The 23,007-nt window shown below is 35.9% G+C and overlaps 1 protein-coding gene and 1 long non-coding RNA gene across 4 annotated transcripts; one reads left to right on the top strand and one right to left on the bottom strand.

Annotated features, from left to right (window-relative positions):
- The first annotated feature begins 7,723 nt into the window (after positions 1 to 7,723).
- Positions 7,724 to 13,883, top strand: LOC104111406 (uncharacterized). Of its 2 annotated transcripts, none has more exons than XR_011414023.1 (2): positions 7,724 to 9,342; positions 13,798 to 13,883. It is a non-coding gene; the product is annotated as an uncharacterized lncRNA (long non-coding RNA). The 2 variants fall into 2 exon arrangements; XR_011414024.1 differs by lacking the exon at positions 13,798 to 13,883 and adding an exon at positions 9,654 to 12,813.
- Positions 13,841 to 19,838, bottom strand: LOC104111410 (uncharacterized). 2 transcript variants are annotated; one of them, XM_009621114.4, is made up of 6 exons: positions 19,605 to 19,838; positions 19,290 to 19,404; positions 18,976 to 19,128; positions 18,503 to 18,611; positions 16,314 to 16,551; positions 13,841 to 14,367 (listed from the first exon to the last, which is right to left on the bottom strand). In XM_009621114.4, exons 2-6 carry the CDS (start codon positions 19,305 to 19,307, stop codon positions 14,283 to 14,285), a joined length of 603 nt encoding a protein of 200 aa, XP_009619409.1. In that variant the 5' UTR covers positions 19,308 to 19,404; positions 19,605 to 19,838; the 3' UTR covers positions 13,841 to 14,282. The 2 variants fall into 2 exon arrangements, with proteins under 2 accessions (XP_009619409.1, XP_033515980.1); XM_033660089.2 differs by lacking the exon at positions 19,605 to 19,838 and having other exon boundaries at positions 18,503 to 18,605; positions 19,290 to 19,523.
- Positions 19,839 to 23,007: the final 3,169 nt, after the last annotated feature.

Below are 23,007 nucleotides of genomic sequence, written 5' to 3'. Positions count from 1 at the left end.
GCCCTAGTTAGTGACCTTGTGACTCTTGTGGTGACTTAGGCAATCATCGGGTGATTTAGTTGAACCATTAGCAATTTTCAATCTTGAATGCGGTTGTTGTGGGCCCTCGAATCTATTCTCTTTGACAATCCGGTTGTGTGAGAGGTGAGGTATTTTGTTAAAAGTCCAAGTACCCGTGCGATTGGTCTAGAACTTGCCCCGAATGTGTTTCTAGGTGAAATTCTAAGTTAGCCTGGCTTGACAAGTGATTGTAGGCTTTTCTTGCCACGTTTTGAAACCTTCCATGGCCTACCAATGATATCATCCTTAGTAAACCATTTTGTTCCTAAAGCCTTTTTATTCGATAACCATATTACAAGCCTTTACCCATTTTATAGTGTCTCTCTCTTGGCACCCGAACTTTCTTTAGCACTCGTGTGATTCAAATAGAAAAAAATATAAGTTTGGGGGAGAGACGAGGGGTTTAGATATGGTCTCAAGGCACAAAAGGAGAAAAGAAATGAAGAAAAAGAAAGTCAAAGAAAAAGAAAGAAAGAACAAAAGCAAAACACAAAAAGAAAGTGAATAATGTGAAAGGGTTGAAAAGATGCAAAAGAAAGCAAAAGTTCAAAGCATGAAGATAACAAAGAAGGAAAGTATGAATAGTATGACAAAGAAAGAGTGATGTCAAGTCTCTCTAATCCCCCTAAGGTAAAATAAAATGGATCAAAAGTTTGGCAAAGTAAGAGCCAAAAAGAGAATATGAAGTGCTAAAGAAAAGATGAACCAATTTCATTCCGATATTTCCCTCCTTAGTCCAAAAGCCTTCATTACATGCTGAAAAAGCCCTACATGATTTCAAGCCGAGCAATCTTACATTAGTGGTGATCTACATGAGGGGAAAACATATAGTACTTAGAGCCGGGCTTGTGACATTCTTTTGAGAGTGATGAGCGAACCTTTCTCGAGTCATTGAATTGAATTCTTCATTTGTGAGTGCTATGAGATTTCGGAGAGTATAAGAAGAGGAGTTTGGGATACACAGTGACCTGCATGAAAGTGAGAGCTTCCTTGATGAACAAAGTCAACCCTTGATGCTCAAGCGTCACATTAGAGCCATTTGTGCGTTAACATTCAAATCATAAGCTTGATAATGATTCATGAGTGTGTGGGTAATTGTTGGTCCCAATTGATTTGTGTTTGATTCAACTTAGGCCATATGAAATAGCCATTTACTAGTGGAGGTGGGAAATTGCCTTAATTGCTTGAGGACAAGAAAAAGCTTTAAGTTTGGGGGAGTTGATAAGTAGAGATTTTAACCGCTTATTTTCTCTTTTACTTACATTTTAGCTCAAAATACTTAAAGGTATTCCCGAGAACTAATAAAATATGCTTTCTTGCAGGAATATTGGGAAACGAGCCAAAGAAGTAAAAATCAACTTAAAAAAGAGTAAAATTGGACAAGAACCAATACAAGGCAAAAAGGGCTACAGTGCGGACCGCACAATACTGTGTGCGGCCGCAAACTCTGAAGATGCACTGATAGAATTTCTTCACAGAGTGCGGACCGCATAATTATTGTTCGGCCGTAGAAGACTAGATTCAGAGACCTGTAGTTTGATAGCTTGAACATGTGTGGACCACACTATTAAAGTGCGGTCGTAAGATGCCAAAATACACTCATAAATATGCGGTCCGCATAATGAAGCCTAGATCCAGTCCAAGAACAAGAATGCGGCCGCACTCCAAAATGTGTGGTCCACACAATTAGAGAAAGTGCGGTCGCATCTCACTTTTATGCGACTGCAGAAAGTCAACCTGGCCAGTCAATCTCAAAGTACGGACCGCGCACATAATTATGCGACCTCAAAACCTTCGCAGGGGAAATTTTGTCAGATATTTTCAACTGGGTATAAATAGATCTTTTTATCATTTTTAGATTAAGTTTGGTGAACCTGAACACTTAGAGCCATTTTTATTTACTGTATTAGGTAACTTTGTACTAGTTTAGCATTTAAACATTAGATTTTCTTTCCTTAATCAATTATTATGCATTTTATCTTAGTTTCTTCTTTAATTTCTTTATTTTTCATGAGTAGCTAAACCCTTAGCTAGGGTTGGGACCCAATCCTAGTATGGTTACTTAATGTATGATTGATTTAGGGCTTATTTATGATTGGGTATATGATATTTAGCCTAGTTCTTGCTTGAATTTGAGAATTGATGGTTGCAAACGTTGATTCATGCCTAATTGACTTAATCTTTACTTGAGAAAGTGAGACTAAGTCTAGGAAAACATGGCTAACAAGAATTTGGGGTGAACTCAAGAAATTGATAGCCCTAATTAAAGGGTCGAATCTAGAGATAGTAAGACCCGACTTGAGCATTTATCACTTGTTTCGTGAGATACCCATTTGGATTTGAGAAAGCCAAATTGGGCAAAATCACTCAAACTACCAAGAGGTATAGAGTGAGTAATTGAGTGTTAAACCCGTTAGGTAACCAACTAGGCAGAAGTCGCAACCCTAGATCTTTTATAACTTGAAAAACAACCAAAACCAAAAACACTGTCTCTTAGCTTTACAATTGCAAGCATTAGCGTAAAAGTAGAAGTAGAAACAACAATTGAAAATGTGGAAGGGTAATATTAGGCACGTCATACATTCACACTAGGTATATACCTAATCCCACATCAAGCTCCCTGTGGAATCGACCCCGACTCGCGTTGAGTTTTTATTATTGCATCGACCGCCTCACAACCTAAATTAGTGGTGTAAGTTTTGGCGACATCATCATTTAATTTCTTTTCACAAAAAAGGTTACTACTTATCTAAATACTCAAATACTTCACTTGATGAAAAGATGTGGAGTAATTATTTTCACGAGTACTTCAAGCCTCGTCTAAGGTTCAACAAGTTTACACCTCGACAAATCTTCAAGTAGGGGCATCTGGAGACATATAAAATTTATTAGGTCTAATCCGTATAAAATTTGGATTAAATTCAAATTTGGGTTAAATAATTAATTTGGACTCTACAAATTAAATTAGTCCATTTTATTATTTCAAGCCCAAGTTCCATTTCATATTAAGACCCAAACTCATGCCACATGTCAAGTGACATGGCATATCCAGTCAAACTACAAGCCAACAAGATGACGCCACGTGTTAAATGATGTTGCAATCGCAGTCCAAAACAATGACCAATCATGAGTTGCCAAGTGTCTAAAATGACATGTCTTGGCCAATCACAAGTAATCTTATCACATATCTTATGTGATCAGTTTGATGATTCATATGATCCAATTAGAATCAAGAAAAAGAGTTCATATGTAGCTGGATTGTCCATACTCTACGACTATAAATAGAGAGATTACATAATTCTCTAGGGACAATTCAGAGTTGGAGAAGGACATTCCACAATTGGTGAAGGCATCCGCAAACAGAGAGATCAATCATCAAGTGCAAAATTCTTTAACAAATGAGTGATCAACGGAGTTCTTTCCAGAGATCAACCCAAAATAACGAAGCTACGCTCGACATTTTTGGCGATTAAATACATCACAGGGAGGTCTGCATTATCCTATATTTGATAAAGACGTTTCTCTAGTCCTCGAGTCACGTAGAATTTCAGAAAGGAGAATCAAGGGATACATAAAATTATACTCACAAATATTCATCAATAACATCTCTGCTTCTTCATATTATTTTTGTTGTAGTTTATTTTTTCGTACTACAAATATTTGTTGCAAACAGTTATACCCATGCAGGATTGCCATCTATTGTTTAGGAGACCATGGCAATATGATAGGAATGTGTTACATGAAGGGGGAGTAATAATTATACTCTTGAGCTGAAGGGTAAAAAGTATCTCTTGAAGCCATTGACTTCACTTCAAGCATATGAAGATCATAAAAGATTTAAACAATTGGGTGGGGAGAAGGTGAGAGAAGAAAAAAGAGAGAATGAGTGTAGAGGTAAAATTTCACTTGTTGACACTGAGAAAAATGAGGAAGCGGAAAAATCAAAGGGTAGCCGAAAGAGGAAGAATGAAAAGAAACTGAGTGATGGTGAGCGGAAAGAGGCGAAAGGAAGAGAGTTGAACCTTTTTTGTAATAGCCAGGGACTGTGAAAAGACCCTTAGTGAAGGAATGCCACTTTTACTATGTGTGTATAAAGGAGCTTATTTGAGCATTAACGAACTCTCTAACTCTTTTTCTAGTGATTTTATCTCTTTACTGCAGGAATACAATGATGTCTTTCCTGAGGAGCTACTTGAAGAATTGCCACCACTTAGAAGGATTGAACACTAGATTGACTTTGTACCAGGATCTCATATTCCAAATAAACTGGCTTATAAGAGCAACCTAGAGGAGGCTAAGGAGCTTTAAGGGCAAGTGGAGGAGTTGCTAAATAAGGGGTTTGTGAGGGAGAGCATGAGTCCTTTTGTTGTACCAGTCATTTTGGTACCAAATAAGGATGAGTCTTGGCGTATGTGTGTTGACTATAGAGCCATCAACAAAATCACGGTAAAGCATCGCTATCCCATTCCTAAATTGGATGATATGTTGGGTGAGTTACATGGTACAATGGTATTTTCAAAAATTGAATTGTGAAGTGGATATCATCAGATTAGGATGAATCCTGGTGACAAATGGAAAACAACATTTAAAACTAAAAATGGTTTGTATGAATGGCTAGTTATGCCTTTTGGGTTAACTAATGCACCTAATACATTTATGTGCTTGATGGATCATGTTTAAAAGTCATTTAGAGGTAAATTTGTTGTTGTCTATTTTGATGATATACTTATCTGTTGTCATTCTTTGGATAATCATCATTTGCATGTTAAAAGTGTGCTTGATGTACTTAGGAAAGAGACTCTTTGCAAATCCTAAGAAGTATGATTTTTGTGTTGATAGGGTGATTTTCTTGGGGTTTGTTGTGAGTGAGAAGGGCATAGAGGTTGATGAAATAAAAGTGAAAGCCATTGGAGAGTGGCCTGTTTCGAAGAGTATGTTAGAGGTTAGGAGCTTTCATGGTATCACTAGTTTCTATAGGAGATTTATTAAGGGTTTTTGTACCATAGTTGCTCTTTTGACTGCAGTAATTAGGAAGGATAAGGGATTTAATTGGGATAAGGATCAAGATGAGGCCTTTGAACTATTGAAGAAGATGCTTAGTTCATCCCCTTTGCTACAACTACTTGGTTTTACTAAGACTTTTGAGGTTGAGTGTGATGCTTCTCGGGTAGGTATAGGTGCAGTTCTTATGTAAGACCAAAAATATATAGCTTACTTTTGTGAGAAATTGAGTGGAGCAACCTTAAATTATTTGCTTATGATAAAGAGTTATATTCCCTTGTGAGAGCTTTAGCCAATTGGCAGCACTATTTGTGGCATAAGGAATTTATGATTAGGACTGACCATGGGAGTCTGAGATTTCTAAAGAGTCAGTCTAAGTTAAATAGAAGGCATTCTATATGGGTAGAGTTTATAGAGACCTTTCCATATATTATCCACTATAAGCAAGGCAAAGATATTGTTGTGGCTGATGCACTTTCTAGACGATATGTACTGATCAATGTGATAACTACTAATTTAATGGGGTTCAAGTATATTAAATATTTATATGATAGTGACCCAAATTTTAGTAGTAAGTACAAGGATTGTAAGTTGGGTGTGTTTGAGGGATTCCTTATAGATGATGGTTATTTACTTATGAAGGGAAAATTGTGTGTCCCTATATGTACTTTGAGGAAATTGTTTGTTAGAGAGGCACATAATGGTGGATTGATGGGGCATTTTGGAGTTTCTAAAATACTTCAGCGCCTAAAAGAAATTTTTTATCGGCCCCACATGAGGAGAGATATAGGTAGAGTTTGTGATAAATGTATCGAGTGTCTTCAGGCTAAGTCTAAGGTTAAGCCACATAGTTTATATACTCTATTGTCTATTCTCGATGGTCCTTGGTTAGATATTTCTATGCATTTTGTTTTGGGCTTACCGGGGACTAGGAAGGGACATGATTGCATATTTGTTGTGGTTGTCTACTTTTCTAAGATGGCACATTTTTATTCCTTGTCACAAGAAAGATGATGCATCTTACGTAACTACATTATTTGAGAGAGAGGTTTTGAGGTTACTCTTTTTTATGTTTAGCATCAGCCATACCTTTTTATGATATGTCCATCCTAAAAATCTGCAACATGGGGTGCTTAGGTCCATTGTTAGTGGTAGGGATGCTAAGTTTGTTAGTCAATTTTGAAGAACTTTGTGATCTAAGGTGAAAACTAAGCTATTGCATTATACTACTTGTTATCCCCAAACTGATGGTCAGATTGAGGTAGTCAATAGGACTTTGGGTAGTATTTTTTGAGTTGCACTTAAGGGTAAGTACACTACTTGGGAGGAGCATTTATCGTTGATTGAGTTTGCCTATAATAGATCTGTTCACTCTTCCATGGGTAAGTCTCCATTTGAGGTTGTATATGGATTTAATCCGCTAACACATTTGGATTTAATTCATTTGCCTATGAGTGATGTTATTCATGTAGATGGTAAGAACATGGATGAAGCATTGAAGAGGGTTCATGATCAAGTGCAGTTGCAATTGGAGAAGACATATGAAAAGGTTGCAAGTAGAGCTAACAAAGAAAGAAAATAAGTTATTTTCAAACCTGATGATTGGGTTTGGGTTCACTTGAGGAAGGAATAGTTTCCTAATAAATGCAAGTCCAAGTTGTATCCACATGGATATGGACCGTACCAAGTTCTTGGGAAGATTGGTGACACTGCGTACAAGTTGGATCTCCCAGATGAGTTTAAGGTAGGTGGGATATTTAATGTTTCTCACTTATCTCTTTTTGGTGCAGGAATGTCAGATTTGTGGACGAATCCTTTTCAAGAGGGAGGGATTGATACGATCCTAGATAGCATGAGCAAAGCGGAGAATATTAAAGATGACCCTGAATTATCTAGTAGACCGTTGACTCGCTCCAAGTCCAAGAATGCCCGAGGGATGCACGATGAGGAGCTTCATGATCTTAGACAATTGACTAGAAGATGTTTGGAGAGTAACTTGAAGGATTCATGCAAAGAATACCATATTTGGAGTCTTGAGAATTGAAGAATCAAGACCCCAAGTCAAACCGCATGACACAGTTTCACCAGCCATTGGCTACGGTTCAAGAGGGGCCTGAAGAGCTGAAGAAAATAAGTTGCAGCTATGTGTTACAGCTGGGGTTACGGTTGAGACTACGGTTTGGCCTGACGAGTGTTTTTGGAAAATTAACTTTGAAACTTTTTATATTTTACCCCTTGGGTATTTATAGTGGGCGTTTGGACATAAGAATTGTAAAATTCCAAAATATGGGGAAAATATTTTTCAAGTGAAAATAGTATTTGAAATTTAGAGTTGTGTTTGGACATGAATATAATTCTGGGTTATTTTTGAAGTTTTGTGAGTGAATTTTGAAAACTGCTTTTTGGAGTTTTTCAAATTTTCAAAAATTTTCAAAATGCATATTCAAGTGAAAATTGAAAATTTTATGAACAAATGCTGATTTCGAAAAAAAGTAATTTTTTTTTGGAAAAAGGGGGAAAATTTCTTATGTTCAAACGGGCTCATAATAGCCTAGGGTTATTTCATTAGCCACTTAGCATATTTTGACAGAAGAAAACTCTTGAGAGAGATTTGGAACCTCTTGGTTCGAGTTCGACTTTGGATTACCTATTTTCAAGACTTGGGTTCTTGAGGACAATCTTCTTCTCCTTTCTTTATATCTAGGGTTTCTAAGTTTTCATTCTTGGGAGGTGATCGGATAGTATTTCGATTGTTGCTTGAGATGTTCACTTAAGATTATTTTCTTCTATACTTCACTATCCAGACTACTTTGATTATCTTAATCAAACCTATCATTAGTTTTGCTTTAATCATTGTTATTTTTATATTCCACTATTTTGTTTATCTTGGATCGTATCACGGTGTAAAGTATATTTTTGAGCAAAGAAGAAGAGAATATTCAGTTTCACTCTCTCTCCAGAATCTTCCTCTCATTTCTCTCTAAACTCCCTTCTTCCCCAAATATGTAGCTCCATCAATGGCAGACCTAGGGCTTTATTTTAACATGGTATCCGAGCTTGGTTGATTGCGACTTTGAGCTTTAGGAATCTGTTCTTCGATTCAGCTCCTCTAATTCTTTGTCTAATCCCTAAAATTCTCTTTCATATCTTACCTTTCAATTTTTGATTTCTTCATCGTAATGGCGATCGATACACCAAAAAATGTGACTGGATCCCCACATGCAAATGCTCAACAAATTGATTACAACGATCTGCTATATGTTCATTCATCAAATACAGGTATTTCACTCGTCACTCAACTGTTGATTGGGACTAAAAACTACTTTGAGTGGAGTAGATATATGGTAATGTCACTGATTGTAAAGATCAAGTTAGGATTTATGGATGGTTTATGTACAAAAAATAAGTTTGAAAGAATATCTACAAATTATGCAAGCGGGATAGGTTTAATGCGATTGTACAGTCATAGATTATGGGTTCAGTTACACCAGAACTCAGAAGGGGAATTGTATACTCAACAAATGCGGAGAATGTGTGGAAATCTATGAAGGGGAGATTTGATAAAATAAATTCCACCAAAATTTATCATATGAATAGGGAAATTAGTTGTTTGACACAAGGAATCTCGAGTGTTTCTATGTATGTTTCTAGACTTAATGATCTGTGGGATGAATTTGAGTCGATTATTTCTTTTTCTGATTGTGTCTATGAAAATCCAGACTTTTGTGATATTTATTCATCATCATAAACTCATGAAGTTCCTAATGGGGCTAAATGATACCTATGCACCACAAAGGAGACAAATTTTAATAATGCATCCAACACCTACTCTTGACCAGGCTTATTCAATGATTATGTAAAAGGAAAGCCAGAGGATGAGTAGTGGCACATCACAAGCTAGAATTTTGGGGAGTACACCTCTGAATGTAAAAAGTAGTGCATTAGTTTTCGCACATGCTTCAAATATGAGACCTAGGAAGAACAATGGACTTGTGTGTGACTATTGTAACATGAAGGGGCATTCAAGGGAATCATGTTACAAACTGGTGGGATATCCTCCAAGGTTCAAGTTCAATAATAATAGGAGGAGAAGAGCACATAAGCATCCTGAAAATATGGCACACAATGCGCATACCACAGAGGAGTTTCAGAATGCTGCACATGGAAACAATATACCAGTTGTAGTTCCAACTTTGCAACCATTAACCACTGAGCAGTATCAACAAATTCTCATAATCTTGAGCAAAGAAAGCTAGCCAGCATATGTAGCTAATATGGCAGGTAATTTACTCACTAACCAATGTAGTTGGATCATTGACTTTGGTGCTTCTAATCATATGACTTCATCCGTGAATCTACTGTCATCTTCTAATCCAATTCCTGAACTCAAATCTGCAATAGTGCACTTGCCTAATGGAAGTAATACTAAAATTACTTACATAGGAATTTGCACTTTACCTAATTCTGATGTACTTACTCCACAATGTGCTCTAATTCAAATATAACCTTCTATCGATTTCCAGATATACAAAATAACTGAAGAATTTAGTTTATTTTTACCCTGATTTATGTGTCTTTCATGACCTCTTCAGTGGCATGGTGAAGGGGATTGGTAAGCTCAAGGGTGGTCTCTACATCATCAATCTTTCAACACATGCTATTGTTCTTTCTTCTAAATGTATAACCACTTCCGTTCAACATAGTACAAATATTCTATGGCATTAAAGATTGGGACATGCTCCTCTTCCAGTTTTACATAAAATCCCTGCAATAAATAAAAATTTGTCTAGTATTCAAACTTCTGCTTGTTATTTTCATGTTTGTCCACTATCTAAACAAATAAGGTTGCCCTTTCCAATATTAGAAATTCCAAGTCTACTAGTTCATTTCAGCTTGTACATATGAGTGTTTAGGATCCATATAAAGTAAGCACTCATAATGGCTATAGATACTTTCTGACTCTGGTTGATGATTGTACCGGAATGACTTGGACCTTCCTTTTAAGATTGAAAAGTGATCTATATGTTATGTTGACTGATTTCTTTCACTTGGTAGAAAATCAATTCTTCACTAGTGTTAAAACCTTCAGATCAGATAATGGTTTTGAATTCTTTAACACTATGTTCTAATATCTTCAAAACCAAGGGCATCATTCATCAAAATAGTTGTGTACATACTCCACAACAGAATAGAGTTGTGGAAAGCAAATATAGACACCTTCTAGATGTAGCCAGAGCTTTAAGATTTCAAGCAAATATTCCTTTAAGATTCTTGGGGGACTGCATTCTTACAACAACATATATCATTAACAGACTACCTAGTACAATCCTAAATGAAAAATCTCCTTATGAGATATTTCATGGAAAGCCACCATCTTTTGATCATATCAAAACCTTGGGATGTCTTAATTATGCCACAAAACCGGATTTCCATGATAAGTTCACTTCTAAATCAGTCCCTGTTGTGTTTATGGGTGATGCACCTATACAAAAGGGATACAAAGTCTATGATATTGAAGCCAAAATGTTTCTGGTTATTAGTGATGTTGTCTTCAAAGAAAAAGTTTTCCCCTTAAACATCCTAAAAGCAAGTTTCTTGTTGGTTCCGATTTGATTCCTTCATGTCCTACTTCTGATATCTTTCCTACCTCTGATGTTCAACCTACTGTTCCACCATATTCATGTGTAGATCGTCTTGCTTTACCAGATAACTCTTTTTCTTCTCTAGATTCATCACCTCGTTCCTCTTCCTCTAGCCCTGCTATACATACTTCCTCACCTTATCCTTCTTCAGTTGGTCCTGATGCACGTACATCGCTATCTCCCTTTGCTGACTCACCTTCCCTATCACACCAACCATCCTTACATCCCTAGCAGCCCGGAAATCCAACAGAACAACTAGACCCTCTATTTGGTTAACCGACTATGTTCACCCTCCTTTGCCTTCCACTTCTTCATCACCTTTTCCTATCCAATAATTTGTGTCTTATTCTCATCTTCCTTCCCACTTTCAGTCGTTTCTTGCTGCTTTTCCTCAGATACTGAGCCTTCTACTTATTTCCAAGCAATCAACGATGACAGGTGTATTCAAGCAATGAAGCTTGAAGTAAAGGACCTAGAACAGAACAACACTTGGGAAGTGGTTACACTGCCACCAGGGAAAGTACCTATAGGATGTAAGTCGATGTATTAAATCAAATATAATGTTTAGAGATTCAAAGCATGGTTAGTTGTAAAGGGATACACCCAGCAAGAGGGAATTGACTTTCATGACACTTTTTCCCATGTAGCTAAGATGACTACTGTAAGGACTGTGATAGTTATTGCAGCCCTTAAACATTGGCCGCTATCCCAAATAGATGTTCACAATGCTTTTCTAAATGGTGATCTTTTTTAGGAAGTTTACATGACAATGCCTCAGGAATTTGGTAGCCTGGGGAGAACAAGGTTTGTAGACTCCTCAAATCCCTATATGGCCTAAAACAGGCTTCTAAGCAATGGAACTTATAATTAACATAAGCTTTGCTAACATCTAGTTTTCAACAGAGCAAATATTACTCACTTTTTACCAAAACTACTAATGGTAAACTTTTGCTCATACTTGTCTAGGTAGATGATTTGCTTGTTACATGTAATGATTTGGAAAAGATACAATCAGACATAGATGCTTTATATCAGAACTTTAAGCTAAAGGACCTTGGAGAACTAAGATATTTTACAAAAATTGAGTTTGCTAGATCAAGTGAGGAAATTTTGATGTCACAAAGGAAGTATGCTTTGGAGATGATTTGTGAAGTAGGTCTCTCAGGTTCAAAGCCTAAGGAGACTCCAATGGAACAGAATTTAAAATTCACTAGTACAGAATTTGATGAACTAGTGAAAGTAGGTGGTTCTAATGAACTTTTGGAGGATAGGAATAGCTTCTAGAGGCTAGTTAGGAAGTTATTGTATTTAACAATAACCAGACCTGAAATTGCATACGCAGTACAGTGCTTGAGTCAGTTCATGCATGAACCCAAATAGTCACATTATGATGCTTCCTTGGACCAACCTGGACTTGGACTCTTAGTGTCAAATGTTAATGCATAAAAAATGGTGGCCTACTGTGATTCAGACTGGGCTTCATGCCCCATGTCTAGGAAGTCAGTTACTGAATTTTATATCAAGCTGGGAGCATCACTTATCTCCTGGAAAGCAAAGAAGCAGAGCACTATATCCAGAGCTCAGCGAAAGCTGAATATAGAAGAATGGCACATACATTAGTAGAACTAATATGGTTAAAAGGATTATTGAAGGAGTTGCAGGTGACTGTGAGGATGCCTATGGAGTTGTACTGCAATAACAAAGCAGCCTTGAAAATAGCAGCTAAGCCTATGTATCATGAAAGGACAAAACATATAGAAATTGACTGCCACTTTACAAGGGAACAAATACAAGAAGGTTTGATCAAGACTTCATACATACCCGGTCAAGAACAACCAACAGACATTTTGACAAAAGCTTTAGGACATCAACAACATTCAGCATTACTTTCCAAGTTGGGCATGAAAAACATTTTCCATTCTCAACTTGAGGGGAGTGTAGAAATAAATAATTGTACAATTAGTTATATATCTTGTACTCTTCTAGAAGATTAATTAGTTAGAAAGTTAGTTGCTTAGCTCGCATAATGATAGTTAGTGGAGATGTTCGTAATAGATATGTAGACGATGTACAGTATATTTTTGAGCAATGAAGAAAATATTCAGTTTCATTCTCTCTCTAGAATCTTCCTCTCATTTCTCTCTAAGCTCCCTTCTTCTCCAAATTTGTAGCTCCATCAATGGCAGACCTAGGGCTTGATTTTAACAACATGTAGTGGAATTCGACTTACTCTAAGAGAGGATTAAGCACAGTACCGGCAAAGAGTACCACGCGTGTTGCATCTTCTCTAATAAGGAAGAGAAATGGATGATCCGCAACAGTCTCTTAAATTTTCCCTCCTTCCCCTTGGTCTAATCACATCAGAAGCAGCAGCTCCTGCTCCCTCTTCATTTACCTCAATGAATGACTTGTTAAATATGCTAGAAACATGAAACTTACTGAAACCTTCACAACCTAGTATTTATTGCTCCTTCTTGCAAGTCATGAAGGGCACTTGAATAGAGGTCCCATTAATGCAATGTGAAAAACTATATGTTTTGCTTCATCATATATTAGCTGAGAGATCTTAATGTGTAACTGCAGAAGTTCCTTGCAGTTATTCGTAACTATGAATTATATTAAATGAACCCTTATGTCAATTAATGATGGATTAATCTATTAATAAAATTTCTGATTTTGCCAATTACTAATATGCTAGTTTGGTAAACGTGGATTGCTACTAATATGACTGCTTTGAATTTGGCATATTTATTCTAAAAATTGGTATACAAATATTCTGTGCCATGCCATCATGCTCCACAAAGAGAATGTTTCAGCAGTACTATTTAGAGCTTGAAGTTGCAGTTCTGGACATCAAAGTCATACTTTTTAATTTGTGCCTTGTTGCCTGCCCAACGCCAACAGCAAAGAATCATTTGGCTTCAAACGCAAAAAAAAACCCAACTTGAGTGGGATACACGGAGTTCCACAATATGTTTTAAATTATACATTACTCATAACATTATAAAGATTTTTACGCTATTAGATTACTTATGGTATACATTTACTTGCTATTATCTTATAATTGACATGATTGTATAAATATTTTTGACAGTAGCGTGCACAAAACTTAAACTCAACAAAAAAAGGGAGGAAGATAGCAAAAGGTAAACATGTGGTTCTCCACTAAACTCAGCCAAATGTTACAAAAAGAGAACCTAACAAAGAAAAGGTACTCGTGTTTCTGATCAATGCCACTCATTACTATAGAATAATGCAAATCTTTGTCACGATGCTTTCTATTCTTGTCTTACAACAAAAGGCAGCCTGATGAAAGTGATACTTTCTGTCTTCTGAACCTCTGCTATAATGGAAGTTCTATCTGTAGTTTTAGCTCTTCCGAGTACTGCCCCCTTTATACTTCTTTCTCTGTTCCACCATCTTGTGAATGTTTCTACTAAACTCTGTTAAAATCTATAATCAAATTATGTTGATTTTGTCTCTTCTGCTTCTACATTATACAGGCATCTGAGTTAGAACTAGCGCATTGATCTTAACATTCACTTTTTCACTGCTTCCTTTTTTCTTTCGTGTCTATTATCATCCATTAAGAGCACTGTCTTCTCCATTGAGCTTGGCTATGGATAATGTAAAATAGATCAATAGTATTGTTCCCATACATGACCTGTCAAATAGAGGGCACTACCATATTAAATAAAAATTTAAGTAGAAAATGTCAGAAGTTGTATTCTTTCCTCAAAGTCATAACTGACCATTTCTTTTATTCTCTTTTCCGATTCAAGTGACACTGTTTTTTTTTAGTCTACACAAAAATAAAATGTTACTTTTCTATAAATAAACGGAAAAGGTCCAAATATGTTCTTGTACTATACGAAATTGAGCACATTTGTCATTCGTTAATATTTTAGCTCAAATATGCCCTTACCGTCACATAGTTGGTCCATATATGCCCTTAAACTTACACAGTTGGTCCATATATGCCATTTTCGAAACGGAATCCACCCAAACTAATTAACTCTTTCGTTAATTGTATTACAAACATTACTTCTTTTTTATTAGTACTTTTTTTCTTTTCCTATCTCTTTTCTTTCTTCTTTTTTCTTTTTTTCTCTTGTTTTTTTTTTCCTTTTTCTTTCTCCCTTATCCAATTTCCTCCATTACTGATGTCTTCTCCATTTTCGTCACCAATTTCACTTGACAAAACTCATGAATTTCAATTACTAAGAAAATTCTCGCATAAGAATATTTTAATAGATCATATGTTTGTCAATTTTTTAATTTTTACTAAACATATATTTAGTTGTAAAATATTTAACAAAGTAAGATTGAAATAATATTTATGTAACAAAAAACCCGAAAAATCCAACAAAATCGAACAATCCAAACCGATATAATTGGTTTGATTTGGTTTTGATAAAAACAAACCAACCCGTTCCATGTACACCCTTAATTTACATATTTAATAAAAAAAATAAAAAATGTCTAGCTGAAAAAAGACTAACAACTCAAATTTATAACACTACAACTTGAACTCTAGAATTTTTAATCATTAAATTATCTTTCTGGAAATAATTTAAATATTTTGGTCTTTTGAGTATTGTTAAAGGTTGAGATGTTTTTATTATTTTAAAGTTTAAACCATAATTTTTGGAATAATTTAATTTCGTTTATTTAGAGAGCTAGTGAAATTGGAACTTGATTACCTTATGGGAGAATTTTCTTAGTAATTGGAATTCATGAGTTTTGTCAAGTGAAATTGGTGACGAAAATGGAGAAGACATCAGTAATGGAGGAAACGGATAAGGGAGAAAGAAAAAGGAAGAAAAGAAGAAAGAAAAGAGAAAGGTAAAGAAAAACGTACTAATAAAAAGAAAATAGTGTTTGTAATACACTTTACAACAATTAAAGAAAGAGCTAATTAGTTTGGGTGAATTCCATTTCGAAAAGGGCATATATGGGCCAACTGTGTAACTCTAAGGGTATATATGGACCAACTATATGACGGTAAGGGCATATTTGAGCTAAAGAATTAACGAAGGGCAAATGTGCTCAATTTCATATAGTACAAGGGCATATTTGGACCTTTGCCCATAAATAAAAACTATTTAATTATAATATTTCTCCTTTACACTTAATGAGATGATTTATAGTCATAAAAAGTTACTTCCTCCGGTCCACAACAAGTGACTAATTTACCTTTTTATTTTAGTCCAAAATAAGTGTCTATTTATATAATCAAGAAAAAATTTAATTTATTTTTTCAAAATTATCCTTATATACGTATCTCTAAAAAGTCTTTTACTCCTCATATTAACTATACTGCAACATTTAATTAAGGGTAGTTTAGTCACACTAACTATTTTATGTAGAATTTTGTATTTTTTTAATAGGTGTGCTCAATGCAAATTGGTCAGTTATTGTGAACCGGATGGAATATTTTTTTTTAGATCACAAATTTCAATAATATTCTTTTATTCTTAAATTTTGTACCTAATTAAACATAGTAATTTCGTGAGTATTTGTTTTTAGCCTAACGGTGTAAAACATTATACATACACGATAAATATAAAGAAGTTAAACAAGTCTTTGGTTGGTTAAGAGAAAACTCACAAGGTAGCAAAGAAGAGAAGAATTCTCCTGGGATCAATGGTCCAATTAGAAGTGGAAGAAGTGCGTCGGAAACTGAATCTCCTACCACTAATTTTGCTTTCGGTGGCGGTGGCGGTGGCGGTGGCGCCGCCATGGCCGGCCACTATAGTGATCTGATTATGGGTTTGTGGGGTAGGTAGATCAGTAGTCCCCACAATAGTCTTTTCTGGCGTGCTAATACCTCCTCCTAGCAATGAAGCTGCATTTTTCCATTTTAAAAATGACATTCAGAATATACCCAAAAATATGTGTTGCCTTGATTCTTTATCACTCAATTCTTATCATGCATGTGGGCAACCACCATTTTAGTTTATATGAATGCAAACAAAAAGGAATGACACTCTGTACCGTACTTTTATATTATTTCATCTACAAGATTAACAAATGCTCTAACCTTAATATTCATAAGAAAAGTTGATACCATAGGATAGGCTAATTAATTGTCCGTCACATTCATTCTTATTTGCTATCTTTTGGATTTTATACATTCGTTGTATATACAGCTTGGACCATATAAACTTTAATTGGACCCAGTGCTTTAGGTAAATAAATTATTAGCAATCTCAGCAATTAAATCTTGCAATACTGATCACACCAGGATATATAAACTTACGGATATCCACTTGCTGCTTCTTCCCTTGAACTTTATATTATGTACATAATGAATTGTATTTATTTCGAACCCACTAACACCCAAAATAGAAGAAAATGAAGGCTCTGAAACTCGAGGGCATAGGCAATTTATACGTTGAATACGAACTAATGGCCAATTAACACGTCTTTGCTTAAGGAAAATAGGGATAGATCACAGATTGATTTGTCTCATTAGATTATACATCATGATTACCAGAGGAAACAACCTAGGCAGCTAGCTAATGTACAAAAATACTTAGTAAAGACAAAATCTGTATCTTGTAATACTGCCATATGAACAGACAAAAAACAGAGACGCTTTCCCCACATTGATCTTTTTGATTGAGAATATGTTGTTTGTTACTATGTTACAGCTATGTGGTATTTAGGCACGGTCGTCGCTTAATTTCTCTATAATGGTAAACTATATCCAAGTTATTAGTGTTACATCATTACTCCAAACTTTAGAGGAATCGAAATATAAGAATACAGATATGGCTAAAACAATGAGATTGCATTGAGCAGTACGTGATATGTTTCACGTGAAGCCAAATATGGCTGATCAAGTCGACATTTTGTTTTAAATGCTATAGATATTTTTAAATCCTTGGAAGTAGAGTGTGAAAGGTAAACTCTTGCTCGGACAATAAATATTTACAAGATTGAGAAAAAGATACTCCTTCATCTTCATATTTTCATTTCTAGTAATGTCATACTTTTTTATTTAGAATAATTTAACTTTAATTTTTAATTTTTAATTTTTAATTTTTAATTTTTTCTTTAATGAGATAGATTCATAGTCATGTATATGACTTCTTTAGACAATAAATTTCAAAAGGTTTTTTTTTTTTTTAAATTTTATGCAGTCAAACACTGCAATTGAGATAGAAATAGTAAATACCTGTATAAAACGACCAAAACTAGTATAGAGAAGAAAACGGTTCCTTTTACTCTTTTTAAAAATGATGGGCATTATTTCCTATAATTTTTTTCAAAAAGATTGGCACCTTTCAATATTTCATTAATAGGAATCAATTACGTCATACAAATGCTATGATAGATTTCAAATCACAAGTTTCAAAAGTTTTATAACCACACAAATATTATGCTTTATATAACACCACATATATTAAAAATCTTTCTTTTTTTATTAAAGTTTGTATAAGTCGAACTAAAACAATCCTTTTTAAAAAGGGAGTAATTTGGAAGTTCTATTTTTGAGAAAATATCGAAGAGGCATAGTCTTTTTCCTTTCACTCCTCACCATTAAATACCTTAAAACGACAGAAACGCATGTAGACAGATACTAAAAATTTGTTGATTGCTTTGTTTCTAACACCTCTTTGTTTTTTGTTTTTTCGGTAGCACCGTCAATTACCATTAATAACAAATAATGTGTACATATTGAGAGCACCCAATCACACAGTTTCTTACGGTGATCCTAGGCCTCAGAAAGAAAGATAAAACTCTTTGTTTTTATTTATTACTTATTATTATTCAAATAAATGATAATATACCTCTAGGGGAACTTGCCGTGAAATTAGTGTCTTTCTCTTTGGCAGCATTTGAATATGTTTTCCTCTCGCCGCTTCGAAATGACCCTTTCCTTGAAAGGTTTCTCTGCAACTTTTCCAATTAGAAACATTAAAAAAATAAAAAACATGTGTTTCCCGGCTTTTGCAATATATTGTATAACTTTTTTAGTATTGTCCAAAGTCAAATTTATCATCTTCTTCGTCATCCTCCTCCTTTTTTTAAACAGAAAAATAAATTAAATTCAAGTAAAATTTAACACTTAGTCCAAGTAAACAAAAATTGACCAATAATGAGTTCTGTTCTCACTACTTCAACAAAGCGGTTAGGATTAGCATAAAATTGAATCAATTGTCAAGTTGATTGATAATGAATTGATAAGTTTCAGGAGAAATAGAGTATGTGTGCAGAGGATGAACAAAAACTCCGAGGAAAAAGAAGAAGAAAGGGAACATACAGTAATTCTTGAATTGGCATTTATATCTTTCTCTATGATATGAGAAAAACGTTCCATGTCCACAACAAAGCTATCTGATTTTGTGCAAATTTCCTGAGACCCTTTCACTTCAAATTCTCCATATATCCTCTGTTTCTCAGCACTCATACTCTCCTGCAAATACATATCCAAAACTTAAGCACATGTACATACAGAAAACTGAACAAGATTAGTTCTTAGCTGGGAAATTTTAAAAAGCAGAGCTCCAAGAATTCAATAAAACAGTTGCCAGAAAAAAAAAACGAAAACAGAGTTGAAACTGAAACAAGACTTACCATTTTGGTATAATCCATGATTGTTGCAGCACTTGAAGAAAGAGAAGATGGAGGAAGAAAATTTGATAAAGAAGTGTTTGGAGTTCTTCAATTTCTAAAACCACAGTTTTACAACCTGATACATTTGACAACAAAAACAAACAGAGAACAGAACCGATTAAAGTCAACTTTCCACTGTATGAATAAAGTAAACAACTCTTGCCTAGTGTATATATAGGTGAGAAATGACAGAAGCTTTATTTGTAAGACTCCTTTTTTTTTTTTATCTCAACTGCTACTTATAATATCGGTTTGAAAATAACTAGCTTTACCAACCTCACAAACTTCAAGAAAAAAACTACTACTCTTCTTCCTCTTGTTGAACTGGTAATTAGTCCTCTTGTCCTATCACAGACACATAACATGACTGTATATTCACAATTTCACATCACATATATAGGGGCTACTTTTTAAAATATTTCTTGAAAAGTTTTGCTTTTTGGTTTTAGTTATAAAAAATGATGGGGAAATTCAAGGAGTATTTGAGGGATTTTCGGGGAAGTTAAACCATGTGTCGTGGTTTGTGGGCACAAAATAAACTCTTTTTTTTTGGGAGTTGATGAGGTGTTTGGATGTCCGTTTCTATTTAATTGAATTGTTAATTAACAAAAAATATGACCCATTTTTGTTGGTGCCGGCCTCACTTTTTGGATTTTTAGGTTGCTGAGAACCGCTCCCCTCGGTCCACAATAAGTAATTCTTTTTACTGTTTTTACGCAAATTAAGAAATTTATATTTTAATATTAATTAGCAATGAAATTGACCATATTAATCTTTATTATCTCTTCACATAAATACTCTGTACACGGGTAAAATCGGGGCTAATTAGCACTTCAATTTTCCGGTGGGACAAACGAAGCAAAGACATGACTACATGAGATTGGAGTCGAAACGGGGAACTTCTCGTACTAAGGCCCGAGCGCAGTGCACGTCATCGAGCCCGACAAGACAATCCCCCCAAACCCGGTATGACCCACATGACCTCGGAAAGCACTACAAACGGTTGTACACGCCTTATAGAAGGTCGTGATATCCGCACCCAACCGGATATCACGGCGCGGATGTCGCCCGACGTCGCTAGCGTATCAGCAATTGATATACAAGGAGGATTTTTACATAATTGTACTAAGGGTAAAACTCTCATACTATATAAAGGGAAAGTTTCTAATTCAATATAGACATTATAACACGCATATCAAGGCAATACAAACTTATTTCTCTACTTTCTAGCTATTGAAATTTTTTTATTTTAATCATAGTTCTTCTTACATATCTGGCTTCGAACCGAGAATCCGACCGAGTGCAGAACTATCGTTAAACTTAAATCTGAGCCCTAGATCAACGTCACAACTAGTTTGGTTATTTTTTTTATCCTTAATTACTTGTATTGAATCGATCCACATATCCTTAAAACGCGTATAAATTTAATTGTTATATATTTAAGGATAAACAGTTTGGCGCCCACCATGGGACTAAGGATAATAGTGGTGGTATGATACAAATTTCTATAATACACTCAATTTTACGCTTCTTCCCTAAGGTTTCAATTTCAAGACAGCTTAAAAATATCAAACTCTCAATCTCCTCACTTGAACATTGATGCTGAGTTTGGCCATCATGGATAAAATAACAATATGGTGCCTAGCAATGAGGTACCCTCTGTTGATCCCAACAGAGTCCTAGTTGCAGACACAATCGAAGCTAACTCGCATGTAGCCATCGACGCCAACTTGCCTACCGACCCCGAGAACAGTGTTCGCAGAGGAGCCCGACTAACGGCTCAAGGAGCGCCCGAAGGTGAAGGAGATGGGGTTAGTCTACGAGTGATCTTCAAAATGTTATAGTCCCAACATGCGGCGATAACGCAGCTGTAAAATCAAAGTCACGCCCCCAATAGGGTTGAGCCCAAACCACCCTAGGAAAACGCCTAGAGAAATGAGGAGATCACCGAAAGGCCGGCTGAAACTTAGGCCTGTGTCAGCCCCGAAGTAATGAAGATGTTTGAAGCATTAACGAAACACTGGAATCAGGTGAAAAGAAAATTGAGGCAAACGACAAGAAGGTAGAGACGTATAATTCTCAGGTCGATCGAATCTCAAGAGCGCCTCAAATACTGAAAGGCTCGGACTCCAAGAAATTAGTCCAAAAGCCTTTTCGTCCAAGCGAGGAGCCGAAGCCAATACTGAAGAGGTTTCATATGCCTGATATTCCAAAATATAACGGAACTACGGATCCAAATGAGCATGTGACCTCCTACATGTGCGCCATCAAAGGTAATGACTTAGAAGATGACGAAATCGAGTTTGTGTTATTACAGAAGTTCGGGGAATCTCTGTCAAAAAAGCAATGATGTAGTACTAGAACTTGCCCCCAAATTTAATTATTCATTCGCTATGCTTGCAGAGGCTTTTGTAAAGGCTCATACTGGGGTCATTAAGATCGAGACCAGAAAATCAGATATTTTCAAGGTTAAGCAAAGGGACAACGAGATACTGAGGGAGTCCGTAACAAGATTTCATATGGAACAGATGGTTTTACCTCCGGTTGCGGACGATTGGGTCGTTCAGGCATTCACCCAAGGACTTAACCCCCAAAGCTCCTTGGCTTCGCAGAAGCTAAAACAAAACTTAGTAGAGTATCCGGCAGTAACTTGGGGCGATGTCCACAACAGGTATCAGTCAAAACTCAGAGTCGTGGACGACCAACTCGGAACCCCTTCTGGATCTATTTATCCCATCATAACCGATAGCAATCCCAAGAGAGTCGTTGATCATGAATCAAGATCGGTACCAACCATACGATGCAGATCAAAGGGGAAACGGGTCTGGGTGTAACTCTACAAGGAATGAAATGGGAAGCGATCGAGGGCCCAATAGGCAAGGCCTGATGAGCAAAAATGGTTTCGACAGGCCGCTCGGGGGAAGGGAAGCTTTGAGATTGTTAGAGTATAACTTCAATGTTGATGCAGCCAGCATCGTATCGCCCATCGGACGCATCAAGGAGTCCAAGTGGCCTCGACCATTGCAATCCAATCCTACCCAAAGAGATCCCAACCTGATGTGTAAGTATCATGGCACTCATGGACACAAGACCGAAGACTACCGACAACTGAGAGAAGAAGTTTCCAGTTATTTAATAACGAACACCTGCGAGAATTTCTGAGTGATCAAGCCAAAAACCACTTCAGAAATTGGGACGCCAACAAACAGACTGAATAAGAGGAACCCCAACATGTCATCAACATGATCATTGGAGGGGTCAATGTCCCTAAAGGGTCGATGATAAAATGCACTAAAATGTCGATCAGAAGGGACAAACACACTCGAGATTATATCCTGGAAGGAACTATTTTGTTCAGCGACGAGGATGCAGAGGGCATTGTATAACCTCATAATGATGCACTGGTAATTTTCGTACTTATCAATAAATCTCAAGTTAAGCATGTGTTGATTGATCCAGGTAGCTCGGCCAACATCATCAGATCGAGGGTCGTATAGCAGTTGGGGTTAAAACATCAAATAGGGCCAGCTGTCTGGGTGTTGAACGGGTTTAACATGGCATGCGAAACCGGTGCCGGCCCAAGAGTAAGGCTGCTAAAGCAGCTGCTTTGGGCCTCATAATTTTTTGGGCCCCAAATTTTTCTAATAGGTTATAAATTAATTTATTTTTAGAAAAATAT

This window comes from Nicotiana tomentosiformis, chromosome 2 (assembly GCF_000390325.3).
Source record: "Nicotiana tomentosiformis chromosome 2, ASM39032v3, whole genome shotgun sequence".
Taxonomy (NCBI): domain Eukaryota; kingdom Viridiplantae; phylum Streptophyta; class Magnoliopsida; order Solanales; family Solanaceae; genus Nicotiana; species Nicotiana tomentosiformis.
This window is presented reverse-complemented; position numbering and strand designations above follow the sequence as displayed.

Bases quoted from the DNA above. Each gene is read 5' to 3' on its own strand.
- LOC104111410 (XM_009621114.4), bottom strand. The intron at 18,612-18,975 runs GTATGTTCCCTT...TAATTGGAAAAG, and splicing joins ATGCCAATTCAAGAATTACT to TTGCAGAGAAACCTTTCAAG. The intron at 16,552-18,502 runs GTATATTATCAT...GGAAAAATGCAG, and splicing joins CACGGCAAGTTCCCCTAGAG to CTTCATTGCTAGGAGGAGGT.